The sequence below is a fragment of the Acomys russatus genome, chromosome 3 (genome assembly GCF_903995435.1).
Source record: "Acomys russatus chromosome 3, mAcoRus1.1, whole genome shotgun sequence".
Classification (NCBI taxonomy): domain Eukaryota; kingdom Metazoa; phylum Chordata; class Mammalia; order Rodentia; family Muridae; genus Acomys; species Acomys russatus.
In genome coordinates, this window is record NC_067139.1 from 31,996,211 (window position 1) to 32,013,117 (window position 16,907).

General features: G+C 53.7%; 1 protein-coding gene across 2 annotated transcripts in view; it reads right to left on the reverse strand.

The window, feature by feature from the left end:
• Positions 1–771: 771 nt before the first annotated feature.
• The window catches only part of Phf2 (PHD finger protein 2), a 68,574-nt gene continuing 52,438 nt past the window's right edge, over positions 772–16,907 (reverse strand). The window contains exons 11-22 of one of the 2 annotated variants that reach the window (XM_051170942.1): positions 16,771–16,860; positions 15,953–16,303; positions 14,895–15,014; positions 14,398–14,513; positions 12,268–12,446; positions 12,101–12,171; positions 11,275–11,435; positions 6,073–6,344; positions 4,303–4,398; positions 3,619–3,728; positions 2,969–3,071; positions 772–1,947 (exon numbers count right to left, since the gene is read on the reverse strand). In XM_051170942.1, coding sequence (XP_051026899.1) covers positions 1,859–1,947; positions 2,969–3,071; positions 3,619–3,728; positions 4,303–4,398; positions 6,073–6,344; positions 11,275–11,435; positions 12,101–12,171; positions 12,268–12,446; positions 14,398–14,513; positions 14,895–15,014; positions 15,953–16,303; positions 16,771–16,860 — 1,758 coding nt within the window. In that variant the 3' untranslated portion in view covers positions 772–1,858. Of the gene's footprint in view, positions 1,948–2,677; positions 3,072–3,618; positions 3,729–4,302; positions 4,399–6,072; positions 6,345–11,274; positions 11,436–12,100; positions 12,172–12,267; positions 12,447–14,397; positions 14,514–14,894; positions 15,015–15,952; positions 16,304–16,770; positions 16,861–16,907 lie in introns of both variants that reach the window. The other variant, XM_051170933.1, reaches the window with a different exon arrangement.

Below are 16,907 nucleotides of genomic sequence, written 5' to 3' on the forward strand. Positions count from 1 at the left end.
TTCTGTACAAAACCTGAAATATTTTTACTTTTTTAAAACTTTGGTCTAAGTTGCCTTAGACCTCATGGACTCGATACAAGAGTAATATGAACTGGGAAATAGAACACTTTAATAGCCACGATAAACTTTGTTAGAAATGTACATGTCGCCAAAATAATAATAAAATTAAAAAGAGAGAAAAAGAGAGAACAGCTTGATGCCCGGGTTAAGATTATAGAAATGTTCACAAGGACAGGGTCAAGGAAACTTTAAAAACACCAGTTCTGAGTAAGCCTGGGGCCCGCAAGATGCCCCTCTCCCAGCCCCGGGCCCTGGGGACGGCGCCCCTCCAAACAGGTCAAGTGGGAGTGGATAAGGCCTCCGCCAAACTGCATCTCCTCATGGACAAACACATCCAGGTAACGGGTGTAGAAACGAACCTCATAAGAAATGTACAAATATAAAAAGCTACAAACATTAATAAATTACAGCATCACGAAACACAAATACTTCACAAGGTGCTAGTAAAATAACTGCATCCTCGACCCTCGTCATACAAGAAGGAGAGCGAGGAGCTGGTGTGAGACTGCTGGAGACGCGGCTTCAGGGCGTGTGGGAGGGAGTCTGTGTACTATCCGCTCTGAAAGACAGAGTGTAAGGCCGCGCAGACGCCGTTGTTTTTCAGGCAATACCTTAGTTCCTAAGAGGAAAATAAGAAGAGTAACAAAAGGAAAGGAAAGAAAAAGAGGTGGGGCCGGGGGTGGGGCCAGAACCCGACCGTCCATCAGAGAAGGGGTGGGGTGGGGGAGCAAAAACTCGTATAAAGGTTAATGAAGGGCTCTATAGAAAGAAATTCCTAGAGATACTTTTGCTCTTGTAAAAAAGAAGTCATTTAAAAAGCTATTTACACGCTACATTCTATGAAAAATATGCTTCCGGAAATACATCTAAAATGAAAATACAGGATTGCCTGAGAAACAAACCCAGCCCCTCCATGTCAATGGGTGGACATGCCACCTGAGATGGCCCAGTGCTCACAAAGCCACCCAGGGGCTCAGACAAGCGCTGCCTTGCTGGCTCCAGCCCCGTGGCCCTGCTCACCTGTCTGCCCACTCGGGGCAGGGTGCCTTGGCCTAGAAGTGCTGTTCCAGAGTGGGGCCCCTCCACGTGGCTTAGCCTGGGTCCCCCGGACCCTAAGACGTGGTTGAGCTGTCACCCTTCCCCTGTGACCCCTCACAATGGCTCCTCCACCCACTAACACACCAACTTAACTGTGGGTCCTGACAACTCCAACTGTCCCCAGGCATTTGGGGTGTGACACCCACTATCTGGCCTGCTACCTGCCAGCCAGGGAGCTGGGGTAACCTGTCCTCACTGGTCAAGTGCTGTAAGACTCGCTCAGGAAGAGGAGGAGGGGGACATTCAATACCCCACAGCTCCTCTCTTTCTCTGTGTCCTTCGCCTTGTTTTACGCCTTTGGAGGCTGCCAGCCTGGGGCCAGCTCCGACTCGGGCTGGTGAGCGTGGCTCACTGCACCTTCCTGGAAGGCCTCATGCTCCCAAGCAGAGCCATAGAGGTCACCCGGCTCCGGTGGGGTGCCTGGAGGCTGTCCTGAAACCAGAATGGTCCGTAAGTCGGCAGGGCCACTTTCCGGTCACTCTAAGCAACTTGAGAAAGGATGTCCATGTTCACAACAAGGGACGGCCATGCTCCGCTCACTCCACCTGCTCAAGGGACAGATGCGCGTGTTGGGGAGAGGTGGCCAGGAGGAGGAAGGCCCTCCCTGGGCCAGGCGGCATGGCCACCCTCCTGGAAGGGACTGATGTAGCGGGGCTCCGGGGGTCCTGAGCAGAGCAGAAGGATCCTGGCTTTCCAAGCCTTAGAGGAGCAGTTTCCCATTCCGATGGATCTTCAAGATCTTTCCAAGCCTTTGCTTGGCGGTGGCCATGCCCTTTTTTGTACGTTTTCCTACAGAGGCAGGGAGAGATTTTTTTTTTTTTTAAAGAAAAATATCAAAAGTGGCAGCTGCAGGAGGGTAGGGTACCATAGGCCCTCTACTCCCTCCCGACCCACCTCTGTAAAACCAGCCAGCCAGGCTGAGCCCTGGACTCAGAAGTCCCCCAGGGACCCAAAGTGCTCAGAGGGGCCATGATGGACTTAGTTCAGGATGGCATGGATAAGATATGAGACCACCCTGCCACCCAACACTACCCCCCATCCCCGAGGCAACAAGGTCATCTCAGGCAGCCACCATAAGTAACCATGCCACCAAACCTTGGCCACCAGGCCCAGGCTGCAGTGTAACTAGGTGGGGTAAGGGAGGGCCCAGGGTTTCCACAGGGCCTGACTGGTATGACACTCTAACCCACAGAGGGGCTTAATCCACCAGCTTGGCTCATATCACACCCAGCTTCACCTTGGCAAACAGCTAACCACGTGCCTGAGCCAGAGCACTGAGCTGAAGACTAGTCCTCAAGTTTGATACTGATGAGGCCTAATCAGGCCTTATCTCCTGATTTTAGCCCGTGTCTTTCACATGACTAGACAGACCAGCAGTGGACATTCATGTGAAGGGTGGGGACCATGCAGATTCACGGAACATAACTGTCTCAGATGCCCAGCACCTGCCGCCCTGGGGCCAGAATGCCCCTTGCAGTGTGCTTCCTAAGAGCAGGGGCAGACAGGGCAGAAGGGGTACCTTTGGCAGCAGTGTTGTTGGGGGATGATGCAGAAGGCCGCCTCTGTGTGAGAAAGACTCCAGGGGCCATGGGCTGGGAGGCACGCCCAGCCTGGGCCCCTGCGAACGTGCCGGCTGCTGTATATTCATGGTCAGCCAGGCTACTGCTGTGTGATTCAGGTGGGGGCTCAGGTGAGCTGCCCTCCTGTGATGCTTGGCTGCTGGCTGTGCTGGTGGAGGCTGGGGTGGTAGAGGCTGGGGTGGTAGAGGCTGGGGTGGTGGAGGCCGGGGTGGTGGAGGCCGAGGTGGTACCCGTAGAGGCGGAGGTGGAGGTGGAGGTGGAGATGGAGGGGGAGGCAGTGTTAGGAGTCGGCTTCCTTTTGGTGTTCTTCTTCTTCCTGTTTTTCTGCTCCTCCTAGGAACAAAGTGCAGAGTTGTGCTACCCATCAGCTGCCCCAAGTACCATCAGAGTGGAGCATAGCCAGCTCAGCCTCCACCCAGATGCAGGCTTCCAGGAGCTCAGATCTCCACTGGGTAGGAAGCATAGAGAGCAGTGGCTGAGTCTCTCCCACCAAGCCCAAGGCAGAAAGCCTGGCCCATGTGAGCCCGCTGTGAGTTCTGCCAACAAATGACCAGTGAGAGGAGCAGGTAGACACAAGGCCTATGTGTACCACTTAAAAGTACCAGGACCCTTGGGAACAGGAGCAGTCCCTAGAGGCATTTAACAAGGGTATCCTGGGCACCAGAGAGCAACCATGTTAGTGAGAGGTGCCCCTAGGGTAAGGGGCACGGGCTGTGCACCTGCCTCCCTTGTACCTTCTCAGTATTTGAAGCCACTCTCCTTCCTGACAGACCCTATCCCTGGCAGTCTCCCCCCAGGGACAGTGGCTGAGGTATCTGGAGGTTAGCCTAACATCACACAATGGAGGCATACTCCTGCAAGAACCCTTCAGTCTCCTCACCTGCTGGGACAGCTTGGCTGCAGCAGCTGCCAGCCCAGTCTCGATGGAGGCCACTCTGGTCCCCTCACGCACAGGCCTGTCTTGCCTTGGCACCGACGGGCCGACCCTGGCTGTGGGAGACACAGGGAAGGCCAACCAATCAGCACCGGAAGTGGTGGCCCATTCAGCCCAGACCATCTCTGAATCTGGGGGACCATGAGTATCTACCTTTCCAGATGGGAAGCCATATCTCATCCCTTCTCCCCAGGGTGGTGCCACACTATGAGGCGATATGGGAGGCCCAGAAAACTGGGCAAAACAAATCCACAGAGACCTGAAGCACATGGCAAGTGGCCAGGGCTGGGGAGGGACAAACTGTGAGTGGGGACGTTTCCTTATAGGGCAGAGATTCTGAAATGGACCATGGCGATAGTTACCCAGGCAGGGGACCTTCAAAGGGGGACATGCCTGATCCCATCCACCCAGCATGTTCTGGGTGCCCCTCCTAGGTTTTCCTACAGAGGACACTGGAGAGGAGGGGCCCCAAGTGAGAAGCTTCTAGAGTGAGGTCTAGGCTCAGAGATCCCAAGACACATAGCAGAGTCCCACAGAGCCTATGGGGAGCTGACCAATCTCCCCCAGATATGCCTAGAGCCACATCTATGTCCTCAGTGGCCACATGTCAGACCCCCAGCCCAACTCTACCTGTGGGGCTGTAGGGAGCATCGTCTGAGCCTTTCCTCTTCTTTGACCGGGACTTGAAGACAGGGTTATCTTCATCAGACTCCAGGGAGGGGTAAACTGCAGGAGGCAATAGGAGAGCAGGTCCCTGAGCAATTGGGTGCAGCCAGGGCTCGAGGGTTGCAGTGGTGCTGCAGTGGCCCACGGACCTGTCATTAGGTTCTCAAGCCTGCTGTGAAACTGAAGCTGCCATAGCAAGAGGCAGGAGAGTGCCTACACAAGCTGCTGGCTGTGCCTGTGCCTGAAAAGCCCTTAGTCACTTGGGATCAGTGGCTTCAGGAGCCTGAGGCGTGCAGCCCTTCTGGGAGGCTGCTGCAGTAGGGACAGAGAAGCTGAGAGGACCGGGCTAATTCCACTGTCTCTGAAGCCCCAAGACCCTCCTGGCAGGTCGGGAGAAGGTGCCCGCCTAGTGGCTTGCACGGCCGCGGACAAGCTTCGCTGGCTCAGGTGCACTGCAGGTCCTGCTTCCTTTACCCAAGGCCTACTGAGAAACCTCCAGGCCTGGGGATTCTGGGGGCAGGGCAGCAGGGCCTGGCACTCCACACCCCCAAAGAAAGAGGAAACAGGAGTTCATTTGGCTGCCAACTCTCTATATACAAGCAGAGCACACATATCATGGAGCCTAGATCTGTGCAGCACGAGTAGGGCAGACCCCCTTCTCAGGAGAGCCCTTCACAGCGGCCTACATCAGTAGACCCAAGCCTCTGGCCACCAGCAAGGCACCGGACTACACCTATGTCAGCCCTGGGCACAAGAAGCCTGGACTAGCACCTTTGGCACAATGCTGGGGTGTTCCTGAAGTGGGGTGTGACAAATCTGATGTCCGAGCCAGGCAGGTCCTGCTGGTAGGAGGCATGGCAGACGGCCAGAGCCTTGTTGGGTTTTGACCCTCATGTATGGCTGCAGGTTCACCCTTGGGCCTTGGCTTTTCCATCTGACAGACAAGGTCAGGGCAGTGACCCCAAGGCCCTGTCACTGAAAAACATTCAGCTGCATGAACATCTGTCAGGTAAGCCCTCAGAAAGCCAAAACTACACAGTGACTCATGGCCCAGCAGGACCCTCCCAGAGACACAGCCAAGGGATGAGAGCACAGGTATCAAGAGGAACCTGTACATACACATGATTACAGCAGCCAAAAGAAGAGCTCACGGGCCCAGGGATGAGTGTATGCGTGGACTTTCATATACTTCCTACACAGGAGAGAATACTACTCAGCCTGGAAGAGGAAGGAAATTCTGGCATGAGCCACAGAATGCAAGGGCCCACAAAGAGTCACATGCTACCTGATCCATTTGGGTGATATGTCCGAAACAAATCCACAGAGACTTGAAGCACATGACAAGTGGCCAAGGGTAGGGAGCAACAAACTGTGGATGAGGACAAAGTTTCCTTATAGGGAAGAGATTCTGAAATGGACCACGGCGGCAGTTACCCAGGTAATGAAATGACAGGCTTCCAAATAGTGGTGGTTTGGTTTGGTTTGAGATAAGGTCTCACTGTGTGGCCCTGGCTAGCTTGAAATTCACTGTGTAGACCAGGCTGGCCCAGAACACAGAACAGAGATCCACCTTGTCTGTGCCTCCAAAGCATTGAGATTAAAGGCATGTGTCACCACATACCCCAGCACAAGATGGGTTTTGCAGTTTGGACTGTAGCTCATGGGCCTCCTTTGGCCTGTTCCTACCAGTGCTGCCCCCTACAGGCAGAATCTCTGCCCTGCGGCCACTCTTACCATAGTCTGAGTCCTTGAAGCAAGCATCCAGGTGGTCCTGTTCCTCATAGTCCTCCAGATCCACACTGTTCTTGGCAGTCCTCTTCAGCAGGCGCTTGCCCGTGCCTTTGCTGCCACTGCCATTCTTCCTGGCACCATGGGCTGCCAGCGAGCCGCCCTTGGACTGGCCAGTGCCCCATGTGGTCTGCAGGCAGGAGTCAGAGGCCTGCAGATTGGCCATGGACAGCATTCCCTGAATGGCTTCCTGTGTGCTGGGTGAGGCAGGGGGCTGGCTGGGGACACAGAGAGACAACAGGCACTCAGCCATGGTGGCCCTTGGCTGACAGCCAGGATATTTGGATCACAGACTAGAGCCCTGTAGCTCATGGCCCACAATTTGCAGGCCAAGGTGCTGTAACTGTAGCCCAAAGCCCATGGCTATATACACACTGGCCTGGGCAGCCAGCAGATAACAGTGATGTGGGCTGATGACCTAACAGTGGGAAAAGGCTGGAAAGCCCCTCTGTATACTCAGCCGTACTCCAGGAAGGGAAAAGAGGCCTTGGGTTAGAATAAGGAAACCTACAGGGTGGCAGATGGGATCAGAGCCTGCACCACAATGCGGGTTCCCACAACTTTTGAGTTGGCCAGAGGTTGGTTCAGCTGCCTGACTCCTGTACACTGCCAGCTCTCCACGCTTGTCCACAGCTGACCATGACCTCAATCCTAACCAGGAACATTCCGTCTCCTCACTCCCACATTGAAATGGAAAAGTCCCCAGTCCTCTCCTATGACCAAGTATAGACCCAGAGCCTCATCTACACCTCCCATCTATGCCCATACCCTCACCCATACCTGCATCCATACCCACATCTCTACCTGTACCTCATCCTCATCTCTACCTGTACACGCATTCACCCATATCTACCCCTGCACCCTCACCTATGCTTGCATACACACCCATCTACACTCTACACCTGTTCCTACACCCTCAACTACACCTACACCTTCATCTACATCTACTCATCCACACCGGTACTTGACCCTGCACCCTCACCCTATATCCCTATATGCCTGCTAACATCTGTATCTGTGCCTACATATCTCTTGGTTAGGCACAACCATGCCCAGCTCAGCCAGTCTCCCCTCTCTGGATCCCTCCATTCAGACTTGCAAGCTTTCTCTTGCACCCCCGTTTTCCTCTCTTCTAGACCCATGCAGGACTGCCCACGGGGTTCCGTCTGCATACTTCTGCCAAGTCTTTGTTGCCATACCCTTTTTGTGCTTTTTCTAGCAAGGCCTCTGTCTACTGTCCCACGGCCTCACCTCTTCCTGGCTGCCCTTGTACCCTGCCTTCCAGAAAGAGCATCCCAGACTAGGTTCAGGGAGCGGCGATCACCATCATCCCACAGACCCGAAGCCTGGCTGCTATTGGACTGCAAAGACCCTAGGGGCTAAGTCTGAGGTGGCTCCTGGGTGGTCTCCACGGTCTCCACCAGATGCTCCAACAGGATCTAGCTCTGGCTTCCTCAGGCTCTGTGCTGGCTCAACCCACTCACCTCCTCCAGCCTAGACTTTTCACTTGTCTAAGTTAGAACCACCTGGGTTGCTTTAAAAAATGCCCACACCTAGGCCCTGTCGGGAGATTCTGAGTCAGGTCTAGCACAGGATCCAAATGGCCACATGATGCCCAAAGAGCCAAACTTCCCCCGGCCCCATGAAGACCAGGCCCAGTGGGAGCTCCCTCTGGAGACTTACTTATCCTAGCTCAGCTGGGCTACGGATGAGCCCAGCCTAGAAAAGAATGGCTTGCTCCAGCTGGTGAAGAAAAACACTACCAGTACCAGGGACACCTACCACATGAGCCACCTAGGTCATGGTCTGGACCAGAGCCACACAGGACCCCCTGTTCCCCTCCCTTACTCCATGGTCCCTTTTCTCCTGAGCCTCCAGCATCAAAGTCCTCTTGTCTCTAGGCCCTCTCTTGCTGTATCGTACACACCCGGGACACACGAGTGTTTGGAGCACTTTTAGAAAAAGCTCCTTTTCAGGAGAAAGCATCACAGCCTTTGAGGAAGAGGGTGTGTTAGGAGATGATTTCATGGCAGGCCCAGGGCCAAAATGGTAATGAGTGGCAGTGAGAGCAAACAGCATTGTGCAGACAGGTGTCCCCCCTCCCTCCACTTGCTGAAGATGCCACATGTGTGAGGCCGTGGAGGGCAGACCACCTTAAGTACAGGCTGAAGGACCCCAGCGAGAGCTCTAACAGAAACCCAGGGAAGCCACTGCTCAGAACACGAGGGTTCTAGAGAAGGCCCTGTTTGGTGGTGGTGGTTGGGGGTGGTTGTCAGAGAGATGGGGCTGGACAGGTGAGCTTGGAGAAAAGCTATCTCCTAGGCTAATGCCCCATGGACTGAGGGAAGCCAGTGTCTCCACAGCCCTCTATGACAGCTGCCTCCTAGGCTGAAGCCATAATGGAAGGCCCAAGTCACACAGCCCTGAGTCCTGCAGACAGAAAGGCTGGAGCCACCATCATTAAGCCTGCCCTGCCCTGTGCACAATGCAGGGCTACGTTTCGCAGGCTAGCAGCTGTCCTGGCATTGTGCAGCTGGACGAGTCTTGTGGACTTCTCTGAGCAGGGGCAGGTCATGGGCAGGAACAAATAGCTCACCTTGTGCCCTCAAGGTATAAAGCTCTATCCTCCTCTCAACCCAGGCCTCAGGGAAATGCCACAAGACATCCACCACAAGGGCACTAAACACTGATGGCAAGACCCCCCATGAGAGCCCACTTGGACATGAGCTGCCACCCATGACATCTGGGTGACCCCAGACCCAGCTGGCCCGTCATTCTGCAAGGTTGCTGGAGAACCAATGAACAAAGTTTAACTAGTCATCATGGAAAATAATACTTTAATCCTCCAATTACCATACCCAAATCCCCTCCTTTTCCCATAGCAGTAAACACCAAGCAAACCATCCACAAGAAATTAACATATTTTCCTCCGTTTTCTTCAGCTGTATTTTTTCCAGTCAGTACTTAAAACAGAGCAAACGGACCATCAAAAACTGACCCATACTCCAAATGGGAGACTTTGGGAGAGGAACTGCCCGCGGCAGGCTGAGGGAGCTGGCTGGCCTCTGAGGCACGTGTGTTGAGGACACACGTGTCTGCAAAGCACTCTCCCAGACTTGGGGCATGGGGCCACAGCAGCTCTGGTTTCTCATCAGCAGACAGCCTCCCCCTGGCCTCACACGTGAGGGTTCAAATGCCCCCATCTGTGTCCCATCACCATGCCACCCAGAGCTCTCTCTCCACAGCACCCTAACAAGACCCCTGATGGCTAAGGCCAAGCCTCTTGGCCCTGTCTGCACTCATCCTGAGTGGTGCCTGGTTCACCCCATGTTTCAACTTCCCTGGCCTTTCCATTGAGGCCATGGAGGATCCAGGGTGTTCGGGGGTGTCTCTCAGATCCCAACATCAGTCATCAAAATGTTAGCGAGCACATACTTTGTCCCAGAAGCTAGGCATCCCCACCACCAGAAACTGTAAAGCCCTGAAAGGGTCACAGTCTTTTTGTTTGCTTGTTTTCAAGACAGGGTTTCTCTGTGTAGCTTTGGCTGTCCTGGACGTGCTTTGTAGACCAGGCTGGCCTCGAACTCGCAGAGATCCACCTGCCTCTGCTGGGGTTACAGGCTTGGGCCACCATGCCTGGCAGGGCCGCAGTCTTGAGTGTAGAGGTGCTCCAATGGGAAGAGGCCACAGCCAGGCTTCACCACGTGGACACCAAGGCTCTCATTGGGTCATGCCAGGCTGAGCCAGTATCCTTGCCCAAAGCCATGCATACCCCCTCCCATCATGCTTCACTGCCACTAGGAAAGCTCCTGAGGCTGGCTGGCTTGTGAATATGATATCACATACAAAACAGTAATCTATGAAATAAAATATGGCCAACTAATTTTAGCAAAAGCTTGTTTCAATCAAGCCCTTAATCCACCACCTTTCCGGAATCTCATGTCATCTACAAGCAGGCCTGACCTAGGCCTCCACCTGCTGGAGCAGCCTCAGAGTCAAAATGAGCTGCTGCCTAAGGCAGTCAGCTAAGAACTATTCAGGCAGATGTGGGAATAGACACCCAAGACTGGCCCATAGGACTTGCTATTGACCCCCATTTTTAAACTCTATTTTATTTGTGGCATCCCCTTCCACCAACCCCTTAACTCTAGGTATAAGAATGTTAGTGAGAAGAAGGGGAGCAGACCCCTTTCTTTCTCACAGCTGTTTAGGGTTAATTGGGTCCTTTTAGGGGGATACCAATCTCCATCAACAGCAACCGTAGCAAGCAGTCTCCTCCCAGCCTCAGCATTGACACGTTTCTCTCCTTCTATTTCTAAGCCATTACACTGTTAGTCTCTTGTGTCTCCAAACTGCTACACACCACAAAGCACCACCTCTCACTACATTTTCTCCCCCACCCAGGCTCTCCTATTTATCTCCCTCAGAGTCCTAGAACACGCCCCTCTCTATGCCACTCAAGGCAGGCTGTTACCAGCTGGCAAAGACCACGCTCCACATGAGACAATTATCGACTGTGGACAAACTAAAGCCCTCCCTAAAACCCCACACTTGAGATTAAAACAAAAACATATTAACATAACATAACTGAGTTTACAAAGTCAAAACTTGCATTACAATTTGCCTTCCTGAATATAAGGGACCATGAGGGACTGGCACACACAAATAGATACGGCCCAGCACCCAGAGCAACTCTTTAGTAGCCCCAAGTTTGGTCACTGAGTCAGGTCAGCCCAGAGCCTAGGCCTGTATCTGCTGCCTCCAACCTGTGGGCCATGGGAAGGCTAAGCTTTTGAGCCTCAGTTTCCCCAACTATGCAGCTGGAGTCTGAAGCTGCCATGAGTCTAGAGTTGGAAGGGAACTACTGTTCCCCCATATGTGTCATAGAGGGTCTTTGGGGGAGTGCAGGCTGTACCCCATCAGTCACCTGTCCATGCCACACCTGGAAACGCTGATAAAGTTTCAGAGACACAAACAGTGGTCAGGTGCTTAAAACCCAAGTCGACCAGGCATGGGTCTGCCTGGGGCCATCAGGAGTGCAATGAAGACTTCCCCTGCTGCTCTGCAAGCCCAGCACCCGCAATGGGAGGTTGGGCCCTGCACACAGGGCCAGCCATGCTCCGTGAGTGCTTTGCCACCAGGGCCCACCTGTTGGGGTTGTACTCCAGCGCCCCGACTTCCTCGCTGGCCTGCAGCAGGTCCAGGATGCCTGCCGCTGAGTTCCCGCTCTCCTTCTTGACTTTGGCATTGCGGCCTGGCTTGGTGTCCGTGTCGATGTGCAGAGAGCCCTCATCAGAGGAGTCGTCACTCTGCAGAGGACAAAGCAGCTGGTCAGGGGAGGGCCTCGGGGTGGGAGGTGCTTTCCCCTTCAAGGGGAAATGAGTCTTAAAGAGCTCTCTGTTCTAATAGCTGCCACAGGGTAGTCTCGGGTTCACACTACGGGCGAGGGCCTCAGGAGACAGAAGTGGGGGCCACCTTTCCTAGGGTCCTCGAAACCACCACAAAGATTAAAGTTGTCTTCACACCCTATACTGCTTTTCCAAAGAAAGCCCCAGAATTTCACTGGGATGTTGTGACTAAAACCCTTTAGCCTGGGTAAGCTTACTCCAGTGGGCAACTCAGGGGACAGGGACATGTGCTTCCTGGGCTCCCCAGGAAACCTGAGACCTCCTCATGACCCTCTTCTGCCAGAGCACGAGCTTTGGAGGTCATTTTCGTCTAAGACCCCTGCTGGTGGGGAGCAAGCCCCTGCCACCCATTATTGCCTGGAGACAAGCTTTGCTGCATTTATCTCCCATGGGGCAGGCCTGGTGGGAGCAGGTCCTTAGTCCTGGTGCCAAGAACTGAGCAGGACCATGTCCTTCCTATGCCAGCCCCACATCACGGCTCAGCCCATGGATGGGGGAGGGTGGATGCCCTTGTACATCAGACAGAAGCAGGCCACAGAGGCCGAGGGCGCGGCTGGGCGGCTCACCTTGTATGCCGCCGAGTCCAGCTTTGGCTTCGCAGCGGGCACAAGGAGAGCCTCCTTCTTGTCCAACAGGACTGAAAAAAGCACAGCAGACAGCAGTCAAGTGGAGAGGCCTTTAGGGGTTTGGCTGAAACCACTCCAACCCCCCTGCCCACGTCCACTACACTCACAGGACAAGTCCCTTTTGGGGGCGTTCTTCTTCCTCCTGATGGGAAACTCGTCAATCTTCAGCTCCCCGTCATCCGACACGTACTCGTACTCGTCACGCACGGGCTTGGCCTTGTCCTCCTTGAAGCTCTGCAAGGTCCCGAACACGCCAGGGCTCCCTGGGGGCCTGAGGGCCTTGGAGCTAGAGTAGAAGGGATAGGCCAGTGGGATCCCAGAGCCCTGAGAGGTCAGCAGGCAGCAGACCCTCACAGGGACCTGGAAGAAAGCATCCACTTGGAAGGCAAGCAGCTGGTCAGGGGCTGTGCAACCTTCAGTTTCCACTGTGGAAAGTCTGCACACAGAGGGGACGTCCCCCAGCCGTACAGCCTCCTCCTTCGCTCCATGTCACCTGGTATGAGGCCCAGGATATACAGCCATGCACTGTGCAGGAGGACCTAGGCAACTGAGGTTCTAGAATGATCCACCCGCCCAGGTTCTGACAAGCATAGCCCTCAACCCTCCTTTACAGACTTTCAGGGTTTAAATCAAATCTCAGGTGAGAACAGGGCCAAGCCCCATGTATTTTTTTTTTTTCATACTTTTAAAAAACAAAACAAAACAAAAAGAAATCTAAGACAGCAGCACTGCAGATTCTTCAACACATCTCCACGGGGCTATGAAATACTGTATCTTTCTTCTTGCTAGGGTTAGGCAGGGATGCTGTGCTTTCCCCATGAATGCATCTGGTCTGGACCGTCTCTGGGCCTTCAGGACACACTTTTCTCAATAGGAGGGACAGCGTGCTGAAGAAGATGCCTGCAGTGTTGATAGACAGCACGCCAGGCCATAGCAGCCTCCAGCATCCTCAGGAAAGGCCAGTTGCCCTGCTGCCTTAAAGCTGGGCCCCGGACCACAACACCCGTCCACATGTGTATATGCATGGTTCTAGTGGCTCCTTCTAGATGACATGGCCCTTTCATAGAACTGGTGTCACTGGGAAGCTTCTCTGGGACCCAGAAGGGACACTTCTAATGAAATGATAGCAGCAGACTCATCAAGACCAGGGCCATGTGGGTTCCACCCACCTGGGTAATGGTGAGTACAGTCACTCAGAGTCCCCAGCCCTGTCTCTCCAGCACCCACAGGCCTTTGCCTCCCTTCACACAAGAGGAAACAGAGGCTGCCACCTCTGCAGGCAATGAGGATATCTCAGCAGGACATGTTTGTCACCTATATACACTGTGTGGAGCCTATGGACGTGACAGGGTGCTTGGTGGGCACTCTTCCTAGCCACACAACTGGAACCAAGGCTGCAGTGGCCACGCTGAGGCGTACCTGGCTCCCAAGCTGATGCCTTCCCTTTCTAGTTCAGCATCCAAATCCATACATTCCTCCCCATGGCACCCGTCATAGCCATAAGCTTACGTGGAGTCATGAGTGTGCAGAGTGTGTACTGTCCCACCCTACTGGCCACTGGGCTCAGAGACCCGTGTCCTGATCCCTATGCATATCTTCAGCATTGGCCTCTGCCAGCCACTCTCAAGGTTTCCCACTGCCTAGCTGGCCCTCACTAAGGCTATATTCTCCATGTACCAGTCCAGCAGCTAGACTGTTCTGGAAGCAGAAACAAAGAAATTCCATGCAACAGACCAGCAGTGAGTGAAACCAATGGCCTGGAAAAGCATTGCTCAAGGGTGTCAACCAAGTGTACAGTGTGGTGCAAATGTGTCATGTGTCTACGGCATGGGGTGTAAAGTATGATGGAGTGTAGGGTGTGAGATGCCTGTGGGATAAATGTCTTACGTACATATGGAATGGGTATGTGATGAGGGTATATAAACGTCCATGTATGTATGGTGTGTGAGGGATGCGTGTATGGTGTTAGTGGAGGTTATGATGCAAGGTATATGCTTGTGTGTGTGTGTGTGCCATGTATGGTGCCATATATATATGTGAGTGTTTGGCGCGAAGTACAATTTGGAATGTCCACAGGAGTGTGCAAGTGATGCGAGTGCCTGTGTCATACGGGATGATGCACAGCATTTGTTATGTGTGGTATGGAGTGCATACACAGTGGCACTGTGTGTGAGGGCATGTATGCGTTGTGGGACATATGTATGTTCACCCGCAGCCCTGCCCAGGCTCTCACATACCCCAGGAGTTTTCTGTTGGAGAAAGAAAAGGAGAACTTGTCCTTGTTCCCAGCCAGAGGTGACTTCTCCAACCTCTGCTCCTCCTCCATTTTCAGTAAAGAGTCAGGTTTGCTGTTCTGAAAGGAAGACCAAGGTTGTCCCTGAGCCCATTGGGATGAGGGACTAGTATCCCAAGCCATGTTATTGGGTGAAACTGGGGACCAGAATATGCTCAGGAAAGCTGTTGATGGATGCTAAGGCTGCCTAGCCATCAACAAAGAGGACCTATCCTGGGGTGCTACCCAGCCTCGAGGTGGGAAAACGGACCAGAGATGGGACCACGAAGAAGGCAAGCAACAGTAGGGGGAGGCATGGGGAAGATGATACCCTTGGTTTTCACCGACACTGTCTACAGAGGGTGGCTTACAGGAGGCCGTGTCACTCCAGACTCACACAGATTTTCCCCATGGCCCCACCTCCTGGGGATACCCTGTCACAGGCCTATACCCCACCCTCACCTTGTATTTCCATTTGGCCTCTGACTTGCTCTTAGTTTGCTCTCGGATTTCCAGCCTTTCCACGTCATTCTGTGTGTGGACTGTGTCCTTATTGGGGACACTCAGGACATTCTTTGGGGTCTGCAAACAAAGTAGCCATGACCCAAAGGTAGACATAGAAAGTGAGTGGGCTTGGGTTACAACAGCATGCAAGACCAGTCACTCCTGCTGGTCCAAACATTCCTTCATCTGCCCATCTATTTATCTGTTCACTTAGTCTTTCATTTCTCATCCATCCTACCTAACCATCTGTCCATCCATTTACCAACCTATCCATCTGTCCATTTATGCACTCACTGGCCATCAGTTGACCCACCCACGCATTCACCTACCACACACACACTCACCCTGTTCTCCTCCTTCCTTCCTTGTCCCAGAAGAACAGCCCCAGTGGAATATTACAAGCCACAAGGATGGCCCCCAAGACGTAGGAGGAAGCTTGCTGCCAACAGTCCTTAATTTCATAGGTTCTGTAAGACTCCTTATGGAGGCCATCTCTCTCTGTCCACAGGGGCTCAGGCCCTCATAGAAATCTCCTCTCCCAGTTCTCTGCCTTTGCCTAGTGTCTTCCTCAAACAGACATCTTAGCCCCAGGGGTGGGTTCTAATCCTTTGGAGAACTAAGCAGGGTGGCCTCTGCGTGAAGACCACCCTGGTGCTACATCAACCCAGCAGCCCTCCAGAGTGCTACCCCCACCACAGCACAGACCCTCTGGGCTCTCCCACTCTCTCTCCCCAGGGGGGCCTCACTGCTCAGCAGGATCTACCTGGGGTTTTGGCCTGAATGTGCAGGCCTAGGCTGGCACAGGCAGGGAAGTACTTTAATTGGGTAGATTCATCAGTAGCCAGACCCTGGACCCTTATGCTCTCTAGAGACCTTACCCCACAGCCGGTCTCCCCTCCCCACCCAGTAGCAAAGGACAGCAAAGACACATTAGCCCCAGCTGTTTCCTCTGGTCTGGCCCAACGCAGGGGCTGCAGTGCCTCCGCACATTAGGGAGTGGGGCTCAGGGGTCCCACCTTTCCTTTCTTGGGAGGCTCCATCTTGGTGAGTGCCTCCTTTGTGTGGGCCTCAAGCAGGTCCAAGTTGGGGATGGTGGGGGAGGCTGACTCCTTGCTCTTCTTCCCTTTCTTCTTGCTTCCATCCTTGAGCTTCAGGGTTTTGGGGGGCTTGGGAGGTTTGGGGATTTTGGATGGCTTGGGCATCTTCACAGTCTTGGGAGTCTTTTTTTTGGACACTTTCTCCAGGAGGGATCGAGGTGGGGTAGCCTCAATGGGAGATGGTGGTTCCTCCTTCTCCCGGTCCCCGTCACAGACCTCATCTGAGGAGGTGACAGCATTTACTTCAGGTCGGACAGTTTTGGAGGCATTCTGGTATGGGAAAAGGAGAGGGTCATTTGTGTTCCCTCTAGACCATGCCAGGACTCAGGAGACCCTCATAGCCATGTTGGAAGAGGCAGTCAGCCGAGAAAGGCATACACAGCTGACACCATGTGACACATTCATATTTGTTCCACATTGTCAAGTGACATGCTCATCACACTGCCTGATAACATCAAGAAACATTCACACAGCCCTACAACTCACTCACATTTGTCCCAGAACAGGGACACTTAGGTCCCAGTTTCCTGGGCTCTTCTGCCCTATCCAGGTCCAGGAGGCTCACCAGCTCCTCCAGCCTCAGGAGAACTGAGACCCAAAGTCTAGGCTTGGTGTTCTCCACTCTTCTCCCCAGACTCTCTATAAGCCTTGGGCATGACCACTAATGCAGAGAAATTTGCTATCAAGCTCTGGGTCTACCTTCGTCCCAGGGGCCCATCACCCTGGCATGGCCTTACCTCGCTGAACCTGATCTCTTTGGCCAGGTCCTTGATGAGCTGCGAGGGCCTGAAGTGCTCCGGGAGCTCGTCCTCGTGTTCTGCCAAAGCCTGTGGAACAGTAGGGTCAGTGCCAACTTGGCCTTTGCAGTGCCTTA